The sequence below is a fragment of the Aquarana catesbeiana genome, linkage group LG01, assembly GCF_042186555.1.
Source record: "Aquarana catesbeiana isolate 2022-GZ linkage group LG01, ASM4218655v1, whole genome shotgun sequence".
Classification (NCBI taxonomy): Eukaryota; Metazoa; Chordata; class Amphibia; order Anura; family Ranidae; genus Aquarana; species Aquarana catesbeiana.
This window is the reverse complement of record NC_133324.1, coordinates 962562861-962583025: the sequence shown is the minus strand read 5'-3', so window position 1 is coordinate 962583025 and position 20165 is coordinate 962562861. Positions and strand designations below refer to the sequence as shown.

Here is a 20165-nt window from a genome sequence, read left to right as displayed (position 1 = left end):
TCCACCACCGTAAGGAAAGGGGCTTACCAGACAGGTTGAACCCAATTAGGCATATGCCTGATGAGTCAACAAAGCTTTTGGTGTAACACATCCAAGGAGGTACAGCACCCACGACTTCCAAAATAGACCAAATCAGGTAGGGATCCATTTTGACATCAGTAGCTGTCTACCATAGGAATAGTGACCGGAATTTGTGAGCGATTCCTCTCAATATGACATATGGCAAAAGGAGAGAAAATAGGGCCACATAGTGTAATACCGCAAAATATAAAGCATTTATTGAAAAATTATAAAATGGGCACTCACATTTGAGAAGACATTAAAAGCATTGGATAAAATCAAAGCAACGCAGTGGCATCAGCAGAGCCCGTCCCACTGGGGTTCTCGCATGCAATTGGAGACAGGGTGCATTCGCAGGCCCAAGCCAAGCCTAATCTCTTCCGTGTCTCCTCCTTGACTCTTTATTCTGAGTGTCTCTAGTGAAGTCTGTAAGTTGGTTTGAAAGTAAGCAATTGTCCTCAATGTCAACACAAGCTTTTTCCTTTGTGTGTGTGTGAGTATATATAAATAATATCAAAACAGATGGTTTCAGCACAGTGCATTACTTTATTGTTTCTTAAAGTGATCGTAAAGTCTCCTTTTTAAAAAAAAATAACAAACATGTTATGCTTACCCACTCTGTGTAATGGTTTTGCATAGAGCAGCCTGGATCCTTCTGTTCTTGGATCCCTCGCCGGTGCTCCTAGAACCTCCCTTCTGCTGAGTGCCCCCACAGCAATCAGCTTGCTATGGGGTACCCGAGCCGAGCTGCAGCTCCGTGTATCCATTCAGACACGGAGCTGTGTTTCTGCCCCACCCCCCTCTCTCCTGATTGGCTAACTGACTTTGACAGCAGTCACTGATCGACCGCTGCTGTGTCTCAGTCAATTAGGAGGGGGAGCCGAGGGACTTATGGACATCGCTGGATAGATGGGGCTCAGGTAAGTATTAGGGGGGTTGCTACACACAGAAGGCTTTTTATCTTAATGCATAGAATGCAAATAAGATAAAAAACATTCTGCCTTTACAACCCCTTTAACTGCTTGGCACCGCCCCGCTGTCAAATGACAGTGGGGTGGTGCAGGTCTCGTTCTGGGGCGACATCATATGACGGCATCCCAGAATGGCCGCTCTCGTGCACCTGCGGGGCACGCAGCACGGCGATCTCATCCGCGTCACAACCCCAATCTCTGTAAAGAGCCGCGGCTCTTTAACCATGTCATCGTCTGTGTCCAATCACAGCCGGTCACATGTAAACACAGAGATGCCGGTAATCGGCTCTCCTCGCCTCACACTGACAGACTGTGTGGCGAGGAGAGCCGATCAGTGGCATCTCCACGCAGGGGGACATCTAGGAATGTAATCAGGGCACTGATCATCAGCACCCTGATTACAATATAGCAATATAGTGTCACAAATCAGTGCCCACCATTGCTCACCAATGCCATCAATCAGTGCCCACCAATGGCAGCAATCAGTGCCCACCACTGCCCACAAGTGCCACCAATCAGTGCCCATTAGCGATGCCAGTCAGTGCTGGCAATCAGTGCCGCCTATCAGTGCCACCAATGCCCATCAGGGCTCATCAGTACCACCTATCCGTGCCGCCTATCAGTGCCCACCAGTGCGCCTATCAGTGCCCACCAGTGCTGCCTATTATTGCCCAGTGCTACCTAACAGTGCCCATCAGTGCCACCTATCAGTGCTCATCAGTGCCACTAATCAGTGCCACCTATTAGTGCCCATAAGTGCGGCATATTAGTGCTTCCTCATCAGTGTCACCTAATCAGTGCCCATAAGTGCCACCTCATCAATGCCCACCAGTTCAGCCTATCAGTGCCCATCAATGCCGCCTTATCAGTGCACATCAGTGAAGGTGAAAAATGACTTAGTTACAAAATTTACTGACAGAAAAAAAGTAAAACTTTTTTTTTTTCAAAATTTTTGGTCTTTTTTTTGTAAAAAATTAAAAAAAAAACAGCAGTGATTACATACCACCAAAAAAAAAGCTCTATTTGTGTAAAGAAAATTATAAAAAAATTTGTTTGGGTACAGTCGGATTTTCCGATGGAAAATGTGTGATAGGACCTTGTTGTCGGAAATTCCGACCGTGTGTGGGCTCCATCACACATTTTCCATCGGATTTTCCGACACACAAAGTTTGAGAGCAGGCTATAAAATTTTCCAACAACAAAATCCATTGTCGGAAATTCCGATCGTGTGTACACAAATCCGATGCACAAAGTGCCACGCATGCTCAGAATAAATAAAGAGATCAAAGCTATTGGCTACTGCCCCATTTATAGTCCCGACGTACGTGTTTTACATCACCGCATTCAGAATGATCGGATTTTCCGACAACTTTGTGTGACCGTGTGTATGCAAGACAAGTTTGAGCCAACATCCGTCGGAAAAAATCCATGGATTTTGTTGTCGGATATAGGGAATCCGACAACATACAGGATACCGTGTGTACAGGGAAAAGTGTGACAGCGCTGAAAGCTGAAAAATGGCCAGGGCAGGAAAGGGGTGTAAATGCCTGGTAGGAAAATGGTTAAGGAGGATACAAAGTAACAGCAACAGTTTGAAGCATACCATGCTTTTTTTCAGGCTTGAAACTGGTGGTGTAACTTTGTATTCTTTGCTACATGAAAACTACAAAATGGTGGGACTGCTCATCTTAACTGACTCTCCCTCTCTCTCTCTCTGTATATATATATATATATATATATATATATATATATATATATATATATATATATATATATATATATATATATATATATATAACATTTAAATTTTTAAATTGTCCTTGGTATGTTTGGAAAAATAAATGAATGAATAATGTTTAGTTCAATATAAAAACAATTAATAGTATTTGGTTCAATATAATACAAGTTTAACCACCTCAATACAGTACACTCACACCCCCTTCCTGCCCAGACCAGTTTTCAGCTTTCAGCGCTCTCACATTTTGAATGACAAATACTCAGCCATGCAACACTGTACCCATATGAAACTTGCATCCTTTTTTCACACAAATAGAGCTTTCTTTTGGTGGTATTTAAGCACTAGTGGGTTTTTTATTTTTTGTCCCATAAAAAAAAAAAAGACTACATTTTATGAAAAAAATGCCTTTTTCTTTGTCTCTGTCATAAAATGTTGCTAATTAATGATTTTTCTTCATAAATTTTGCCCAAAATTTATACTGCTACATATCTTTGGTAAAAATAACCCAAATTAGTGTATATTATTTGGTCTTTGTGAAAGTTATAGAGTCTACAAACTATGGTGCCAATCACTGAAAATTGAACACATCTGATCAGGCCTTCAGTACATCAGGTGAATCTCATTTCTTGAGACACTAACAAGTCAGGAAAGTAGAAATACCCCCCAAATGACCACTTTTTAGAAAGCAGGCATTCTGAGATATTAAGTAAGTAGCATGGTGAGTTTTTTTAAGTTGTAATTTTTTCCCGCAATTCTTTGCAAAATGAAGATTTTTTTTGTTTTGTTTTACAAAATTGTCAAATTATCAGGTTATTTCTCACACACAGCATATGCATACAACAAATTACACTCCAAAATACATTCTGCTGCTCTTCTCAAGTATGGCGATACCACATGTATGAGACTTTTACACAGCCTGGCCACATACAGAGGACCAACATTGAAGTAGCACCTTCAGGCGTTCTATGAAGCATAAATGACACATCTCATTTCTCAACCACCTATTACACTTTTGAAAGCCCTAGAGCACCAGGACAATGGGATTGCCCACAAAATGACCCATTTTGGAAAGCAAACACCCCAATGTATAATTTATGAGACCTAGTGGTCCTCCTAGATCCATCCAATCATCTGATTACAACCATATGATGCAACAACAGGGGTATGCACCTCAATTTAGGGCACCCCCCCTAGGGGAAGAGGTTGGGGTCCTTATTACAATCAACATGGTAGAGGGTGTATTGTGAACCAGCAGGAGGCTTGGAAGGCCAGAGGGAATGGATATCCTGATTATCAATCATCTGGATCAGGATACCCAACAGTAGAGCCAGAATGGGAGGTGAATATACCCACGTCCAATTATTTCTTCCCCCTTGCTGACAGGGAAGGTCCAGATGCAAATTTTGGGCAGAATGGGGATAATACCCCCACTCTGCCACGTCAGACCTTCAATGGACATATGCTCTCCATGGGTGCTTCTGCCCCCACAGATGTGGCCAGTTGGGGTTTTTACAAACCAAACCAAGGCACCAAGAGACAAGGAGAAAGAGGAGAGGAATCAGAGGGGGGAGGCGAGTACGAGCCGCTCAAAAGACCAAAAATATAGCTGGCACAGGGATCTTTAACCTCAGCTCTAAATCATTAACCAATTCTGAGAAAGCAATATTAGATAAAGGGCTCAAATTCGTCCCACCCACTAGATTAAATAAGTTCCAAACATTTATGGATATTCATAAATTTGTCAGAAAACTAAGCATTAAAAGACATATGGCGAACCATCCGATTAGGGATACAGGGACCGTGGCGACAGGGATTATTCACTCAGGGTTGAGGAACGCTTCCCTCTTTAACCCCCCCCGGTACATTGGCACCAGCACTTAGGGTCTTTAGAGATGTCATGCTTAGAGACTTGGACCAATTGGAAATAAAGAAAGCTAGACTGAATAAAACTTTGCAGGAAGGTTTGGACTCCCTATGCAAGAATAGGGAACTGGTGATCAGACCAGCCAATAAGGGAGGTGGGATTGTCGTCTTGGACCGGCAGGACTATATGCATGAAATGCGTAGGATTCTTGACGACAACTCCACCTACACCCTTCTCCCAGCTGACCCTAGAACTAAATATCTGAAGGCACTTAGGGTGATTGTGACAAGGGGTCGACGGATGGGGATCCTCACTGATAAAGAGAGCCTATATTTGATACCTTCAGCCCCGCGTACACCGACCATCTATTATCTACCCAAGATACATTAAAGTCTTGTCTGCCCCCCGGGACGCCCCATTGTCAGTGGTATAGATTCACTGACGTCCCGGGTGGGCAGATATATTGACTTTTTCTTACAACCCCTAGTACAGAAGTTGCCCTCGTATATCAAAGATTCTCAGCACGTTATTCAATTACTCTCTAGGGTCCAGTATCGTACCGGGATGTGGTTGGTCACTGCAGATGTAACATCCCTGTATACCATCATTCCACACGAGTTGGGTTTTGAGGCCGTCGAATATTTTCTGAAAAGGGATTCTGGCCTTGTCCAGGCTCAGATGGTATTCTTGATGGATCTCTTAAGGTATGCCGCCTCCCACAATTACTTCTGGTTCAACAACAACTTCTACAGACAAGATATGGGAGTGGCTATGGGGGCTAAATATGCCCCCAGCCTGGCAAACCTCTTTATGGGGAAATGGGAGGAGGATGTCATCTATGCCCAGGACACCCCCCAACTAGTCCTGTGGGCTAGATACATAGATGACATCCTCCTCCTATGGGACGGTGAATACCTGGAATTGCAGGAGTTTTTGGCTGCCCTTAATGGTAATCATATTGGCATTAAATTGAATTATGAAATCAGTCAGACTGTTATCAACTTTCTTGATCTAAAAATTTTGGGGGGTGGGGACAGACTGGTCACATCCACATTCTTTAAAGATACGGACAGGAACTCATTCATACCAGTAGACAGCTGTCACTATCGCCCATGGCTCGAGTCGGTTCCGAAAAGTCAATATTTACGAATTAAGAGGAATTGCTCCAGTCAATCAGAATTTCTAGCACAAGCAGAAGTCCTCACAGAAAGGTTCTCTCAAAAGGGGTACTCGAAGGACTCCCTAGAGAGGACTTTGAATACTGTGCAGCAGATCAATAGGGACGACCTGCTAGTTGAAAAAGGCCCCCAGGTTGGGGATAATTTTACGTCTGGTGTCCCTTTTGTGATGTCCTTTTCTTTACAGCATAATAACATCAAGAGTTTAATATACAAACACTGGCATGTGGTAAAGAGTGATACAATTCTCAATGGGGTTCTACCAGATAAGCCTCGTGTAGTTTTCAGGGGAGCACCCTCATTGAGAAATCAGTTGGCCCCCAATATTTTGAATCCTCCGAGCAGTAGACCTACCTTTTTTGACCAATTGACTGGTTTTTATCAATGTAGAAAATGTAGAGTTTGCACCTTGAGTGCATGTTCCCACAGACGCACTACTACCTTCGTTTCCACTAGCACACAGGAGAGACATACTATCAAACCCTTTATTACCTGTGCCACGGAGAAAGTCGTTTACCTGTTGCAGTGCCCATGTGGCCTGCAATATGTGGGCAGGACTAAGCGACCCCTTCAGGTGCGACTTAATGAACACATTACTAACATCTTAACTGGCTTTAGGAATCATTCTGTGTCAAAACACTATCTATTGGTGCATGATAGAAACCCCTCCAAAACAATTTTTTGGGGGATAGATAGGTATAGACCCCATTGGAGGGGAAGTTCATTGATTAGGGGGATATCCCAATTAGAGATGAGCTGGATCCATAGATTGAGGACTTATGCCCCCTATGGGTTGAATATCGAGACGGATGTAAATGCGTTTATTGACAACTCTTAATTATCGATATATCATAATTTTTAAACATTATGACATTGTGAACTTGCTCTGAGATACTAGCCAGTGGACCATTATGCTGAAGAATTCATACAAATTTTGTGTGTATCTTTATTAAAAAATTTTAAAATTTTTAAAATTTTTAAATTTAAATTTTATTTCATTATTACACATAATTTTTTTTTTTTTTTAATATTTATTTTTCATTTATCATTTAATATTTAATATACATTTAATATATATTTTTTAATATAGACTGCACATATTTATCTTATCAATATATGTTGGATATTGCACTTTGTCTCACTTTATCGTATCTAATTTTGGAATTAGGTATTAATTTTGCCTAATTTATCACATTATGTTTATATATTCACTTTTTGATACACTAGTCACATTTATGTACAGGTCAATACATTACGCAATTTTTCATTAGATTATTGTTATACGTGTTAGGCTCACCTGCACCTACAACAATCTTTAATAAATAATTTTTTTTTCCACTATAGACACTACTTAATGAGTGGTGTTTTCACTCACATTGCCCGGTTTACATAAATATATCGGGCTATGTTTACCACAGACACAATATGTGTATATGTTAATTCAGCTATTTTTATTATAATAGATCCCCCTAACAGGTGATTCTTCATTTCTCCCTTTTTTCTTTGATTATCTAGTGTTATTTGTTTTTAATCTGGCAGCACCCCTGCTAGTCACTCTTCCGCGCTGTGTGTATAAATTTGAACATCCCGTTTTGAGTTAGGGCATTTTGCCCACATTTAAGATGGTGTCCTTGTACTCGTATCTCAGAACGAGGCTCGGTAGCGTATATATGGTGGTGGTTCACTGCGCTGCTCGTCCCCATTGAGAACGTCCACTTGATGACGAAACGCGTCTGGGCACGCACGCAGTGACGTCACCAACGACGTGAATGAGGAAGGAGGACGAGCTCCGCTCCGTGATTGTTATGCCGGCCGGCGGTTTTATACATTCCATGTGAAATTTGATCGTCTGTTTGATTCCCTGATACAGCAATCAATCTCCCAGTGTGATATAGAGCCCAATGAGTGCAAAGTCTTAGAGTTGGTAAGCACACTCTACAGCTGTGGTGGTGGGATATCACCTTTTCCTTTTTAAGTGCACAATAGGGTGTTGGTCTCAGGTGCATGCTTATATATGATTTCATAACAATACTACACCATGGCCAGCATTTTCTCTTTTTTTCGGTATTGAACTGAAGGAACTACGGCTACATTTTGATAGAGTTGATCGGTCCCAATCCTAAATGCCCCGGCTGGGTTTAAGCCATCCGCTTACTATATCTGGCGTTCTGGTAAGGGGAATCTATTGTCGTGGTCTTCGGATCGTGAATCATTTCTGTGCATGTTTTAGCATTTGGATGACCCAGAGTGCTTTTTCTTGCCAAAAGGGATATTTGAACTATATCATTGAACATTCATTTCAGACGTATATGTCACTAATGATTGATAAAGTAAAGGACACTTAGCGCGGTTTATTTTTATTATTATAATCTATGAGGCATAATGAGTCTTCTGAACGGTTCCTTTTTTTCCAGAAGTTTTTGGAAAATGTGGAAAAAAAATGAAAACGCATTTTTTTTACACAAATTTGTCAATTTATAAGATGTTTCTAACACATAGCATGTATGTAGCAAAAATTACACCCCAAAATACATTCTGCTACTCTTCCCGAGTATGGTGATACACGTGTGAGACTTTTACACAGCCTGGCCACATACAGAGGCCCAACATTGAAGTAGTACCCTCAGGTGTTCTAGGAGCATAAATTACACATCTCATTTCATTCCTTCCTATCAGACTTTTGAAGGTCTTTGAGCACCAGGACAGTGGAATTACCCACAAAATGACCCCATTTTGGAAAGCAGACACCCCAATGTATATTCTATGAGGCATGGGCTGCAAATAGGTACTCGGGTACTCTGATGGGCTGGAGACAGGTACTCGGGTACTCTGATGGGCTGGTGACAGGTACTCGGTAACTCTGATGGCCTGGTGACAGGTACTCAGATACTCTGATGGCCTGGTGACAGGTACTTGGGTACTTTGATGGCCTGGTGATAGGTACACGGGTACTCTGATGGCCTGGTGATAGGTACGCGGGTACTCTGATGGGCTGCAGATAGGTACTCAGGTACTCTGATGAGCTGGTGACTGGTATTTGGGTACTCTGAAGGGCGGTGACAGGTACTCAGGTACTCGCTACTCATATGGACTGTGACAGGTACTCGGGTACTCATATGGACTGTGACAGGTAATCAGGTACTCATATGGACTGTGACAGGTACTCAGGTACTCGGGTACTCATATGGACTGTGACAGGTACTCAGGTACTCGGGTACTCAGATGAACTGTGACAGGTACTCGGGTACTCAGATGGACTGTGACAGGTACTCGGGTACTCAGATGGACTGTGACAGGTACTCGGGTACTCAGATGGATAGTGGCAGGTTCTCAGGTATTCTGATGGACTGTGACAGGTACTTGGGTACTCTGATGGACTGTGACAGGTACTCAGGTATTCTGATGGACTGTGACAGGTACTTGGGTACTCAGATGAACTGTGACAGGTACTCATATGGACTGACAGGTACTCAGATGAGCTGTGACAGGTACTTTAATGGGTGGTGACAGGTCCTTTTTATGGGGGGGGAATCAGTGTGTGATTGGTTTGCACTGTAAGCGGTATCGAGATGTTACCGCAATCTCCTTCTCACACACGATCGGTGTGTGAGGAGGAGAACCCGGTAACATCTCGTTACCGCGGTTTGTTGACATTTAGTGATCGGCTGTGAAAGGATCACAATCAATCATGTGGTAAACAGCCACTGATCAATGGCTGTTTACCAGCATCGGTGATGAGCAGTGTTCCCAGGAACACGCCGGCACTGGCGTGCACGAGATCACATGCGCCGTGCAAAGTGGGGCGGTACCACCTGTGATCGGCCGTGGCTTCATCAAGGCCGATCACATGGTAAACAGCCATGCCCAATGGCTGTTTACCCCCCTCAGTGGCGAGCAGTGTCTCCGTGACACGCTGCCACCAAAGGAACAGGGATGCGCGCACACAATCACACGCATTCCCTGTTTAAATGTAGGGCCGTCGTATGACGCCCTCCCAGAACGAGAGCCACGCCACCTGGCCATCATATGACAGCCGGCGTGCGGCAAGCGGTTAATGTGTCTTTGGAATGTTACTTTAGAAGACGTTGAAAACAATGAGTACATTTTGGTACAATATAATACAAATTTATTTGTTGTATCCTAACAATAAACAGTTTTTAATTTACATATTGCCACTTGCAAAGCGTTGTGAATCTCCTGATTCCTTAAAGTATAAATGATGGGGTTGATCATTGGTGTCACCGAAAAGTATGCAAAGGACAATCCTTTGTAGACATTGAGGTAATGGTCACTCCTCGGCATCCCGTATAAGCAAAAGAGCGCAGTGTAATATATAGTCACCACTAGGAGGTGTGAGCTGCAGGTAGAGAAGGCTTTCTGCCTTCCCGTTGATGTCTGTATCCTGAGGATTGTGACTATAATTAAGATGTAGGAAAGAGCAATCAAAAAGAAAGGTAAAATGGTTAAAGTAACGCTGACTGTTAAGCCAAGTAAAACAGCAGGCATTATGTCTGAGCATGCAAGGGAAACATAAGGGGTGAAGTCACAGTAAAAATGATCGATGGTCAGAGGGCCACAAAATTGAAGATTTATGACATTGTAAAATTGACCCGTAATTATTATGAGTGAAATCAGCCAAATCATGGTCACCAAATAGAAGCAGAGTCTGTTGTGTATGAGAGCAGAGTATCTGAGAGGTCTACAAATGGCCAAATATCTGTCGTATGACATCAAGGTGAGCAGCAAAGTCTCAACGATCGTAACGGCTCCGGATACACTTAACTGGATACAACAGCCAAGATGGGAGATGACGGGTCTTCTTGAGAGCATGTGGTGCAGTATCAGAGGGACCAGATCCATCGTGTAGAGAAATTCACAGAAGAGCAAATTGCCGATCAAGATGTACATGGGACAATGGAGACCAGCGCTTATACATACTAAAATTATAATCAGGATGTTCTCAATGCAAGTCAATGTGTATATGATCAGTAAGAGAACGAAGAGAGGGATTCTGTATTCAGTGAGATTCTCAAATCCAACTATCAGGACTTCAGGATTGAGTGTTTGATTTATTTGTGCCATCTGTGAAAGGAATGAACTGACAGTTATTAAGCTGTAACCTGCTAGCTATAGCAATTTGTCTGCTTTTAGTGACTGGTGTGTTGTTTAAAGCCCAACAGGGGGTGTGTGGTGCCTCTCCAGAGAGACCCCTGCTTCTACCCAAAGAGCAAAGGTCCTTCTCTACAACAGTTCAAGAAAGGTTGACCGCACTCCCAGGTATGAAGCAGTGATGATTACTTTATTGAAGATGGAAATCCATCAATATACATCAGATTATGACTAAGCGAACCTTGATTCGTGAAACGCGTTAATCTTGCCGTGCCTGCATTGAGGTCTCATGATGTCTTATGATGTATCTTGATGGATTTTTATCTTCAATAAAGTAATCATCACTGCTTCACACCTGGGAGTGCGGTCAACCTTTCTTGAACTATTGACTCTTATTTAGGCTGCGGACTGGATCTGCACCACAGCATCAGTTACCTTCTGTACAACACACCGGTGGGGGCCAAGCTTTTTTGCTCACACTTTTTCCTGTAAAACTGTAAGTCTTTGAACACTTTTTGTTATGATGCACCTGAAATAGATTTAGCCAGTTCACACTTTAAGTCAGGGGTGTCCAATCCACAGCCTGTGGGCCGTATGCAGCCCAAGAGAGTTCAGCATGCGGTCCAGTCATGTCTAGAGGGATACCATGCAATGCAAGCATAGAAGCCAGTAGACAGGGACAAGCTAGACACATGTACGTATGGAGGGGCGCCGGAGATGCCATGTAAGCATAGCAGCCATGGTGGCTGATAACAAGAAGCCATGCACAGGCACCCCTGATAGCTGCAGCCAAGTAAATGCCACATGGCTGTATAAAGGGGGTCCAGGGGTGGGCTAAACCCCTCCACATTTGAGTTGAATCCCCCAAAAGTCCTCTACCCACAACCTCCCCTCTACCTCCCCACACAGCTGATTGTATATATCAGCCTTTCTCAATCTTTTCAACACAGAGGAATCCTTGAAATGGCTTTTCGTTCTCAGGAACCACTTCAAAAAAATAATTGTATCTACAACTCATAATACATTAGCGTGAAGGTCAGTGGGAAGAATTCTCCTGACAGTTGTGGTCATTGGCATGAATTACCCTCTAAGGCCCCATTCACACCTGAGCGTATCGTTTTTGAGCATTTTTTCGGGTGTTTTGTCAAGAATATTTGCGTGTATTTGCGCGTTTCCATGCAGCATTTTGCAGCGTTTTTGAGCTTTAGCATTTTTTTTATTAGCCAATAGGAAAAATGATCATCTGTTTCATCATTTGTTGCTATGTTTTTAGATTTTGTCATCTGCTTCCTGGGTGAATATGCTCCAAAAACGCCCAAATCTGCCTGATTAGAGTGACAAAAAAGGGTTCAGAACTTGTTTGAGCTTCAGGTGTTGGGCTTCAGGCTATAAACAAAAAAGTCAGTGCTTCAGGCGACTTGGAGTGGAGATGTGAACCATCTCCATAGAGAATAATGGATTTTTTTCCCCTCAAGCGTTTTGTAGCTTCAGGCTTCAAGCTACAAAACACTCAGGTGTGAATGGGGCCTTACAGAGAGATAAAAAGATCAATGGTGTCAGTTTGAACTTATCTGGGAGTCAAAAATTGCTCATTGTTTAAGGAACCCCTAGCAACCTCTGGAGGAACCCAAATGTTCCATGGAACCCTGGTTGAGAAACCCTAGTATGTATAGTTGAAATCCAATCCTCTTATCTGATATTTTTTAAATTCTAGCATGGCTTCCATATCGCAAAATAAAACAGAACCTGAAAAAAAGAAAATCTGCAGATGAAGGAAGATTGTTCAAGAGAAATTTCTACTGTAGATACATTATCTATATGAGTAATGTTAGTGTGAGTATGAGTACTTCGAATATGAGTACTTCTGCTCATCAGCTATCCTTATTGTTAGTGTATTTTATGTGCGGTCCAAGACAATTCCTCTTCTTCCTATGTGGCCCAGGAAAGTTAAAACATATGACAACCCTGCTTTAAGCCAATTTGGGGTTTAACCACTTGACCTCTGGGAGGTTTTACCCCTTTTCATGACCAGGCCTTTTTTTTTCTGAAATCTGCATATATCTTTTTTGGTGGTATTTAATCAGCACTGTTTTTTTTTTTTTGTTTGTTTGTTTTTTTTTTTTTATTATATAAACGAAAAAAAAAAAGACAGAAAATTATGAACAACAAAAAAAACAAAAACGTAGTTTGTGTTAGAAAATTTAGCAAATAATCTTTCTTCATATATTTAGGTCCAAATATATTCTGTTACATTTATATTGTAAAAATACCCCAAATCAGTGTATATTATTAAATCTGTAGGAAAGTTAAAGAGTCTACAAACTATGGGATATGTCTAAAAATTGATCAATCCTAATGTACTAATGGCCTATTTAAATTCTTCAGGTCCTAAAATTCCAGGACGGTACAAATACTCCCCAAATGACCCCTCTTGGGAAAGTAGACAGTCCAAGGTATTTAGTAAGAGACATGGAGAGTTTTCTGAAGTTGTAATTGCTTGTCATTTTTTTTTTTTGTAAAATGAAGAAATTAAATCAAATTCCTTTTTTAGTTTTTTAACAATTTTACATACTGTCTCCAGAGCAGTACAGCATCATCATATGTTAAACAAAAATAAATATGTATTTTTAATTCCAAGGTTTAAACATTTTGTTCTTTTTTTATTTTTATTCATTTCCTTTTTCTATTATTTAGGTTTTAGTATTGGGATGCGCAATACAGTGAGTTCAGCTGTTTAATAATCATTCATCAGTGATTTTAGATCAAGACTCTAATGCCACGTACACACGAGCGGAATTTCCGACAGAAATAGTCCGATGGGAGCTTTTCATCGTATATTCCGACCATGTGTATGCCCCATCGAACTCTTTCTGTCGAAAATTCAGACGGACTTAAATAGAGAACATGTTCTATATTTTTCCGACGGAACCAATTACTATCGGAAAAAACGCTCGTCTGTATGCTGTTCCGACACACCAAAAACGACGCTCTGAAGCAAGTATGAGACGGAAGCTGTTGGCTATTGGCTATTGAACTTCCTTTTCCTAGTCCCGTCGTACGTGTTGTACGTCACCGCGTTCTGGACGGTCGGACTTTGGTGTGACCATGTGTATGCAAGTTAGCTTGAGCGGAATTCCGTCGGAACTCCGTCTTAAAAACCTTCAGAGTTTATTCCGATGGCAAAACTGGTCGCATGTACAGGGCATTAGAGTAGATTATTTTCTTTGTTTAGAGGGTCACCGTGGATTTGGGTACATTTGGGTACAGTGTTGCATGACCGAGCAATTGCCCGTTAAAGGGGGGTAAAACCTTCCAGAGTTCAAATGGTTAAAACATGCTAAATATTCCGTTACAATCATACTACTTATATGGCTATGTCCATGTCTTATCTGCCTAATCACATTCCTCACCTTCCATTGCTTGTTTGTTACATACTTGTCCTAACATGGTACTGTCTTTGACATTTTCCCTTTATTCAAAGTTTCATGACAGCAAACAAAAAAAAAGAAAGAAAACAAAGTAAAAAAAAAGTGGTAAAAAACGTAATCTAATTTGCTAACAATTTTGAAATTACACTAACACTATGATTGTAGTGCAAAACATCGCAAAAAAATAAATAAAAATGTTGGATAAAATAAATAAAACATTGTACCTACTGTAGTACTTTTTTATTTTAAATTAACACTAATAAAAGTGAAACAAAGGGTTTGTGAATTGATGAATTGCAGATGATGAAGTGTAGCCGGGGCACCTGCAAAAAATCCAAAATATCTAGCCAAAATCCAAGGTTGCAGCACTCCAAGTATTTTGTTATCTTATCAATAAGTAGTCATTATAATATATAAATATATCAACGACCATAAATAAGGTTTAATGATGACGCAAGTTTTTGGACAGAACATCCTTCCTCAGGCAAGGAACACTGCATACTAAAGTTAGGAAAGTAGCCAAAACATTTAAATACACAGGAACTATGATGACTATATATTGATAAAATAAAAAAATGCTTGGAGTACCCTAATCTTGGATTTTGACTATATATACTAGTATACTATAGTATATACCAGTGATGGCGAACCTTGGCACCCCAGATGTTTTGGAACTACATTTCCCATGATGCTTATGCACTCTGCAGTGTAGTTGAGCATCATGGGAAATGTAGTTCCAAAACATCTGGGGTGCCAAGGTTTGCCATCACTGGTATATACTATACTACTAGTATATGTATAGTAGAGAGTTAGCCTGGAGCTGTGTCAGGACTTGGACTTGAACGTGGGACCTCTGCTGTGTCTGGTGATGACTCTTCTCACTGAGCTACCAGAGATGCTGGGCAGCACTCTGTCTGATCCAATGGACAACCGTGCCTTGTGCCTTGACTTCTGCTGAACCTTGAACTCTTTGCTCCCCACCATGAAATTCCTGATTTAAGCCATGCCTCTGCACTTCCCATTTGCAAGATTTTTTTGCTCTCTCCAGCCAGTATCTTGCTCTCGTTTTCCCTGCAGCTGTCCATATTGTGCTACCACCCCTTGGCATGTTCCTTGACTACGCTTCTGCCTGATCCCAACCTGCAACTACTCGTTGCTGACCTTTGGCTTGTTTACTGACTACACTTCTGTTCGATCCTTACCTGCTTCTCCATTACTGGACCCCCCGGCTTGCTCACCTCCTGGTGGGGCAATTCTAAGGACTGCAACCTGGTACTAACATGCAGCAAAACCCATCTCCAAAATCAGGAGCTCTGGTGAACACCGGTTAGTGCTTAGTTACATAGTTACATAGTAGGTGAGGTTGAAAAAAGACACAAGTCGATCAAGTCCAACCTACAGTAGGTGACCGCGATATTGTGTCAATCTTGCCGCACTTCTCGGCGAGATTTGACACCTACGAGCCCCGTCGCAGGAGCCAGCGCCGAGATGGCTCACTCATCGGGAAAGGAAAACTTTGTTTTCCTTTCCCGATGAGTGACAGGCAGTGCTAACAGCTGTCTAGTATGAATCCTGAGGCGGGAACACCGCGCCAAATTTTAAATGAAAAAACCGGCGTGGGTTCCCCCCTCGGGGGCATACCAGGCCCTTAGGTCTGGCATGGATTGTAAGGGGAACCCCCTATGCCGAAAAAATCGGCGTGGGGGTCCCCCCCAAATCCATACCAGACCCTTATCCGAGCACGCAGCCCGGCCGGCCAGGAAAGGGGGTGGGGGCGAGCGAGCAGCCCCCCTCCTGAGCCGTATCAGGCCGCATGCCCTCAATATGGGGGGGGGTGGGTGCCTTGGGGGAGGGGGGGCGCCCTGCGGGCCCCCCCACCCCAAAGCACCTTGTCCCCATGTTGATGAGGTCACGCCCCCTTATGACGCCAGAGTCCCTGCGCATGCTGGGACCATGACGTCGTAAGGGGGCGGGGTTACCGCCTATATAAATGACTCCGCAGCTCGCACACAGCATTCGAGCCGGAGAGAGCGTCGTGTCAACATCGGGGAAGAAGAAAAGAAGAGAAGAAGCGGCGAGACAGCAGCGACAAGACAGCGGCGACAAGACAGCGGCTGCGAGACAGCGGCGACAAGACAGCGGCAGCAGATCGGGCCCCTCGCTGGCAATAGAGCTGGAAGAAGATAGCGGCGGGGCCCGGGAGAAGAGGCCGAACACCGGGAGAAGTCAGGAGGAGACCCCCCGAAGTCGGAAGAAGATCCCGGAGCTGACTAATAAATTATTCTTAAAACCTGTGTACTGTGTTTTTTTTATACTGACACTTTTTTCCCTAGGTGAATGGGTAGGGGTACCATGTACCCCAAACTCATTCACACAGGGTGGGGGGCCGGGATCTGGGGGCCCCCTTATTAAGGGGGGCTCCCGGATTCCGATAAGCCCCCCGCCTGCAGACCCCGACAACCAACGGCCAGGGTTGTCGGGAAGAGGCCCTTGTCCTCATCAACATGGGGACAAGGTGCTTTGGGGTGGGGGGGCCCGCAGGGCGCCCCCCCTCCCCCAAGGCACCCACCCCCCACATGTTGAGGGCATGCGGCCTGGTACAGCTCAGGAGGGGGGGCTGCTCGCTCGTCCCCACCCCCTTTCCTGGCCGGCCGGGCTGCGTGCTTGGATAAGGGTCTGGTATGGATTTGGGGGGGACCCCCACGCCGATTTTTTCGGCATAGGGGGTTCCCCTTACAATCCATGCCAGACCTAAGGGCCTGGTATGCCCCCAAGGGGGGAACCCACGCCGTTTTTTTCATTTAAAATTTGGCGCGGTGTTCCCGCCTCAGGATTCATACTAGACAGCTGTCAGCACTGCCTGTCACTCATCGCGAAAGGAAAACAAAGTTTTCCTTTCCCGGTGAGCGAGCCAGCGTGACATTCACAGTACCCTGTCGCCGAGAACCAGCGCGATGGTATCGCGCTGGAAACACAATCTCGCGGTCAGGTACTGTATGTGTGTGATTATGTGTCAGTATTACATTGTATATCCCTGTATGTTGCGGTCATTCAGGTGATTATCTAATGGTTTCTTGAAGCTATCAATGCTCCCCGCTGAGACCACCGCCTTTGGAAGGGAATTCCACATCCTTGCCGCTCTTACAGTAAAGAACCCTCTACGTAGTTTAAGGTTAAACCTCTTTTCTTCTAATTATAATGAGTGGCCACGAGTCTTATTAAACTCTCTTCTGCGAAAAAGTTTTATCCCTATTGTGGGGTCACCAGTACAGTATTTGTAAATTGAAATCATATCCCCTCTCAAGCGTCTCTTCTCCAGAGAGAATAAGTTCAGTGATTGCAACCTTTCCTCATAACTAAGATCCTCCAGACCCTTTATTAACTTTGTTGCCCTTCTTTGTACTCGCTCCATTTCCAGTACATCCTTCCTGAAGACTGGTGCCCAATAGGGATGAGCCGAACACCCCCCTGTTCAGTTCGCACCAGAACATGCGAACAGGAAAAAAGTTCTTTCGAACACGCGAACACCGTTAAAGTCTATGGGACATGAACATGAATAATCAAAAGTGCTAATTTTAAAGGCTAATATGCAAGTTATTGTCATAAAAAGTGTTTGGGGACCTGGGTCCTGCCCCAGGGGACATGGATCAATGCAAAAAAAAGTTTTAAAAACTGACGTTTTTTCAAGAGCAGTGATTTTAATAATGCTTAAAGTCAAACAATAAAAGTGTAATATCCCTTTAAATTTCGTACCTGGGGGGGGTCTATAGTATGCCTGTAAAGCGGCGCATGTTTCCTGTGTTTAGAACAGTCTGACAGCAAAATGACATTTGGAAGGAAAAAACACATTTAAAACTACCCACGGCTATAGCATTGCCGACAATACACATAGAAGTTCATTGATAAAAACGGCATGGGAATTCCCCAAAGGGGAACCCCGAACCAAAATTAAAAAAAAAAAATGACGTGGGAGTCCCCCTAAATTCCATACCAGGTCCTTCAGGTCTGGTATGGATATTAAGGGGAACCCCGGCCAAAATGTAAAAAAAAAAATGACGTGGGGTTCCCCCTAAATTCCATACCAGACCAAGGGTCTGGTATGGATTTTAAGGGGAACCCCGCACAATAAAAAAAAAAAAAAAAAAAAAACGGCGTGGGGTCCCCCCAAAAATCCATACCAGACCCTTATCCGAGCACGCAACCTGGCAGGCCGCAGGAAAAGAGGTAGGGAAGAGAGTGCGCCCCCCCTCCTGAACCATACCAGGCCACATGCCCTCAACATTGGGAGAGTCTTTTGGGGTAGCCCCCCAAAACACCTTGTCCCCATGTTGATGAGGACAAGGGCCTCATCCCCACAACCCTGGCCAGTGGTTGTGGGGGTCTGCGGGCGGGGGGCTTATTGGAATCTGGAAGCCCCCTTTAACAAGGGGACCCCCAGATCCCGGCCCCCCCTGTGTGAAATGGTAAGGGGGTACTTACCCCTATCATTTCACTAAAAAACTGTCAAAAATGTTAAAAATGACAAGAGACAGTTTTTGACGCCGCGGAGGAGATGCTGGACGAGAACGCCGGAGGAAGAACCAGAAGAACCAGAAGAACCAAAAGATGAAGGAAGATAGAAGAAAGAAGAAGCATTTAAATAAAGGAATTGTCAAAAACTGTCTCCGATAAGCCCCCCACCCGCAGACCCCCACAACCACCGGCCAGGGTTGTGGGGATGAGGCCCTTGTCCTCATCAACATGGGGACAAGGTGTTTTGGGGGGCTACCCCAAAGCACCCTCCCAATGTTGAGGGCATGTGGCCTCTCGTCCACCCCTCTTTTCCTGTGGCCTGCCAGGTTGCGTGCTCGGATAAGGGTCTGGTATGGATTTTTGGGTGGACCCCACGGCGTTTTTTTTTGGCGCGGGGTTACCCTTAAAATCCATACCAGACCTGAAGGGTCTGGTATGGAATTTAGGGGGAACCCCACGTCATTTTTTAAAAAAAATTTTGGCCGGGGTTCCCCTTAATATCCATACCAGACCTGAAGGGCCTGGTATGGAATTTAGGGGGACTCCCACGTCATTTTTTTTTTTTTAACTTTGGTTCGGGGTTCCCCTTTGGGGAATTCCCATGCCGTTTTTATCAATGAACTTCTATGTGTATTGTCGGCAATGCAATAGCCGCGGGTAGTTTTAAATGGGTTTCTCCTTCAAAATGTCATTTTGCTGTCAGACTGTTCTAAACACAGGAAACATGCGCCCCTTTACAGGCATACTATAAACACCCCCCAGGTACGAAATTTAAAGGGATATTACACTTTTTATTGTTTGACTTTAAGCATTATTAAAATCACTGCTCCTGAAAAAATGGCCGTTTTTAAAACTTTTTTTTGCATTGATCCATGTCCCCTGGGGAAGGACCCAGGTCCCCAAACACTTTTTATGACAATAACTTGCATATTAGCCTTTAAAATTAGCACTTTTGATTTCTCCCATAGACTTTTAAAGGGTGTTCCGCGGCATTCGAATTTGCCGCGAACACCCCAAATTGTTCGCTGTTCGGCAAACTTGCGAACAGCCAATGTTCGAGTCGAACATGAGTTCGACTCGAACTCGAAGCTCATCCCTAGTGCCCAGAACTGGACAGCATACTCCTTGTAGAGTGGGAGAATTATCGTTTTATCTCTTGCGTTGATCCCCCTTTTAATGCATGCCAATATTCTGTTTGCTTTATTAGCAGCAGCTTGGCATTAAATGCCATTGCTGAGCCTATCATCTACTAGGACCCCCAGGTCCTTTTCCATCCTAGATTCCCCCAGAGGTTCTCCCCCCAGT

General features: G+C 43.6%; 1 protein-coding gene across 1 annotated transcript; it reads right to left on the bottom strand.

The window, feature by feature from the left end:
- Positions 1-9951: 9951 nt before the first annotated feature.
- LOC141128726 (olfactory receptor 6B1-like) lies at positions 9952-10920 on the bottom strand. Its single transcript, XM_073616175.1, has one exon. The coding sequence runs from the start codon at positions 10891-10893 to the stop codon at positions 9952-9954; it is 942 nt and encodes a 313-aa protein (XP_073472276.1). The 5' UTR covers positions 10894-10920.
- Positions 10921-20165: the final 9245 nt, after the last annotated feature.

Excerpts from the sequence above, each read along its gene's own strand:
- LOC141128726 (XM_073616175.1), bottom strand. The coding sequence starts at position 10,893 with ATGGCACAAATAAATCAAACACTCAATCCTGAAGTCCTGATAGTTGGA.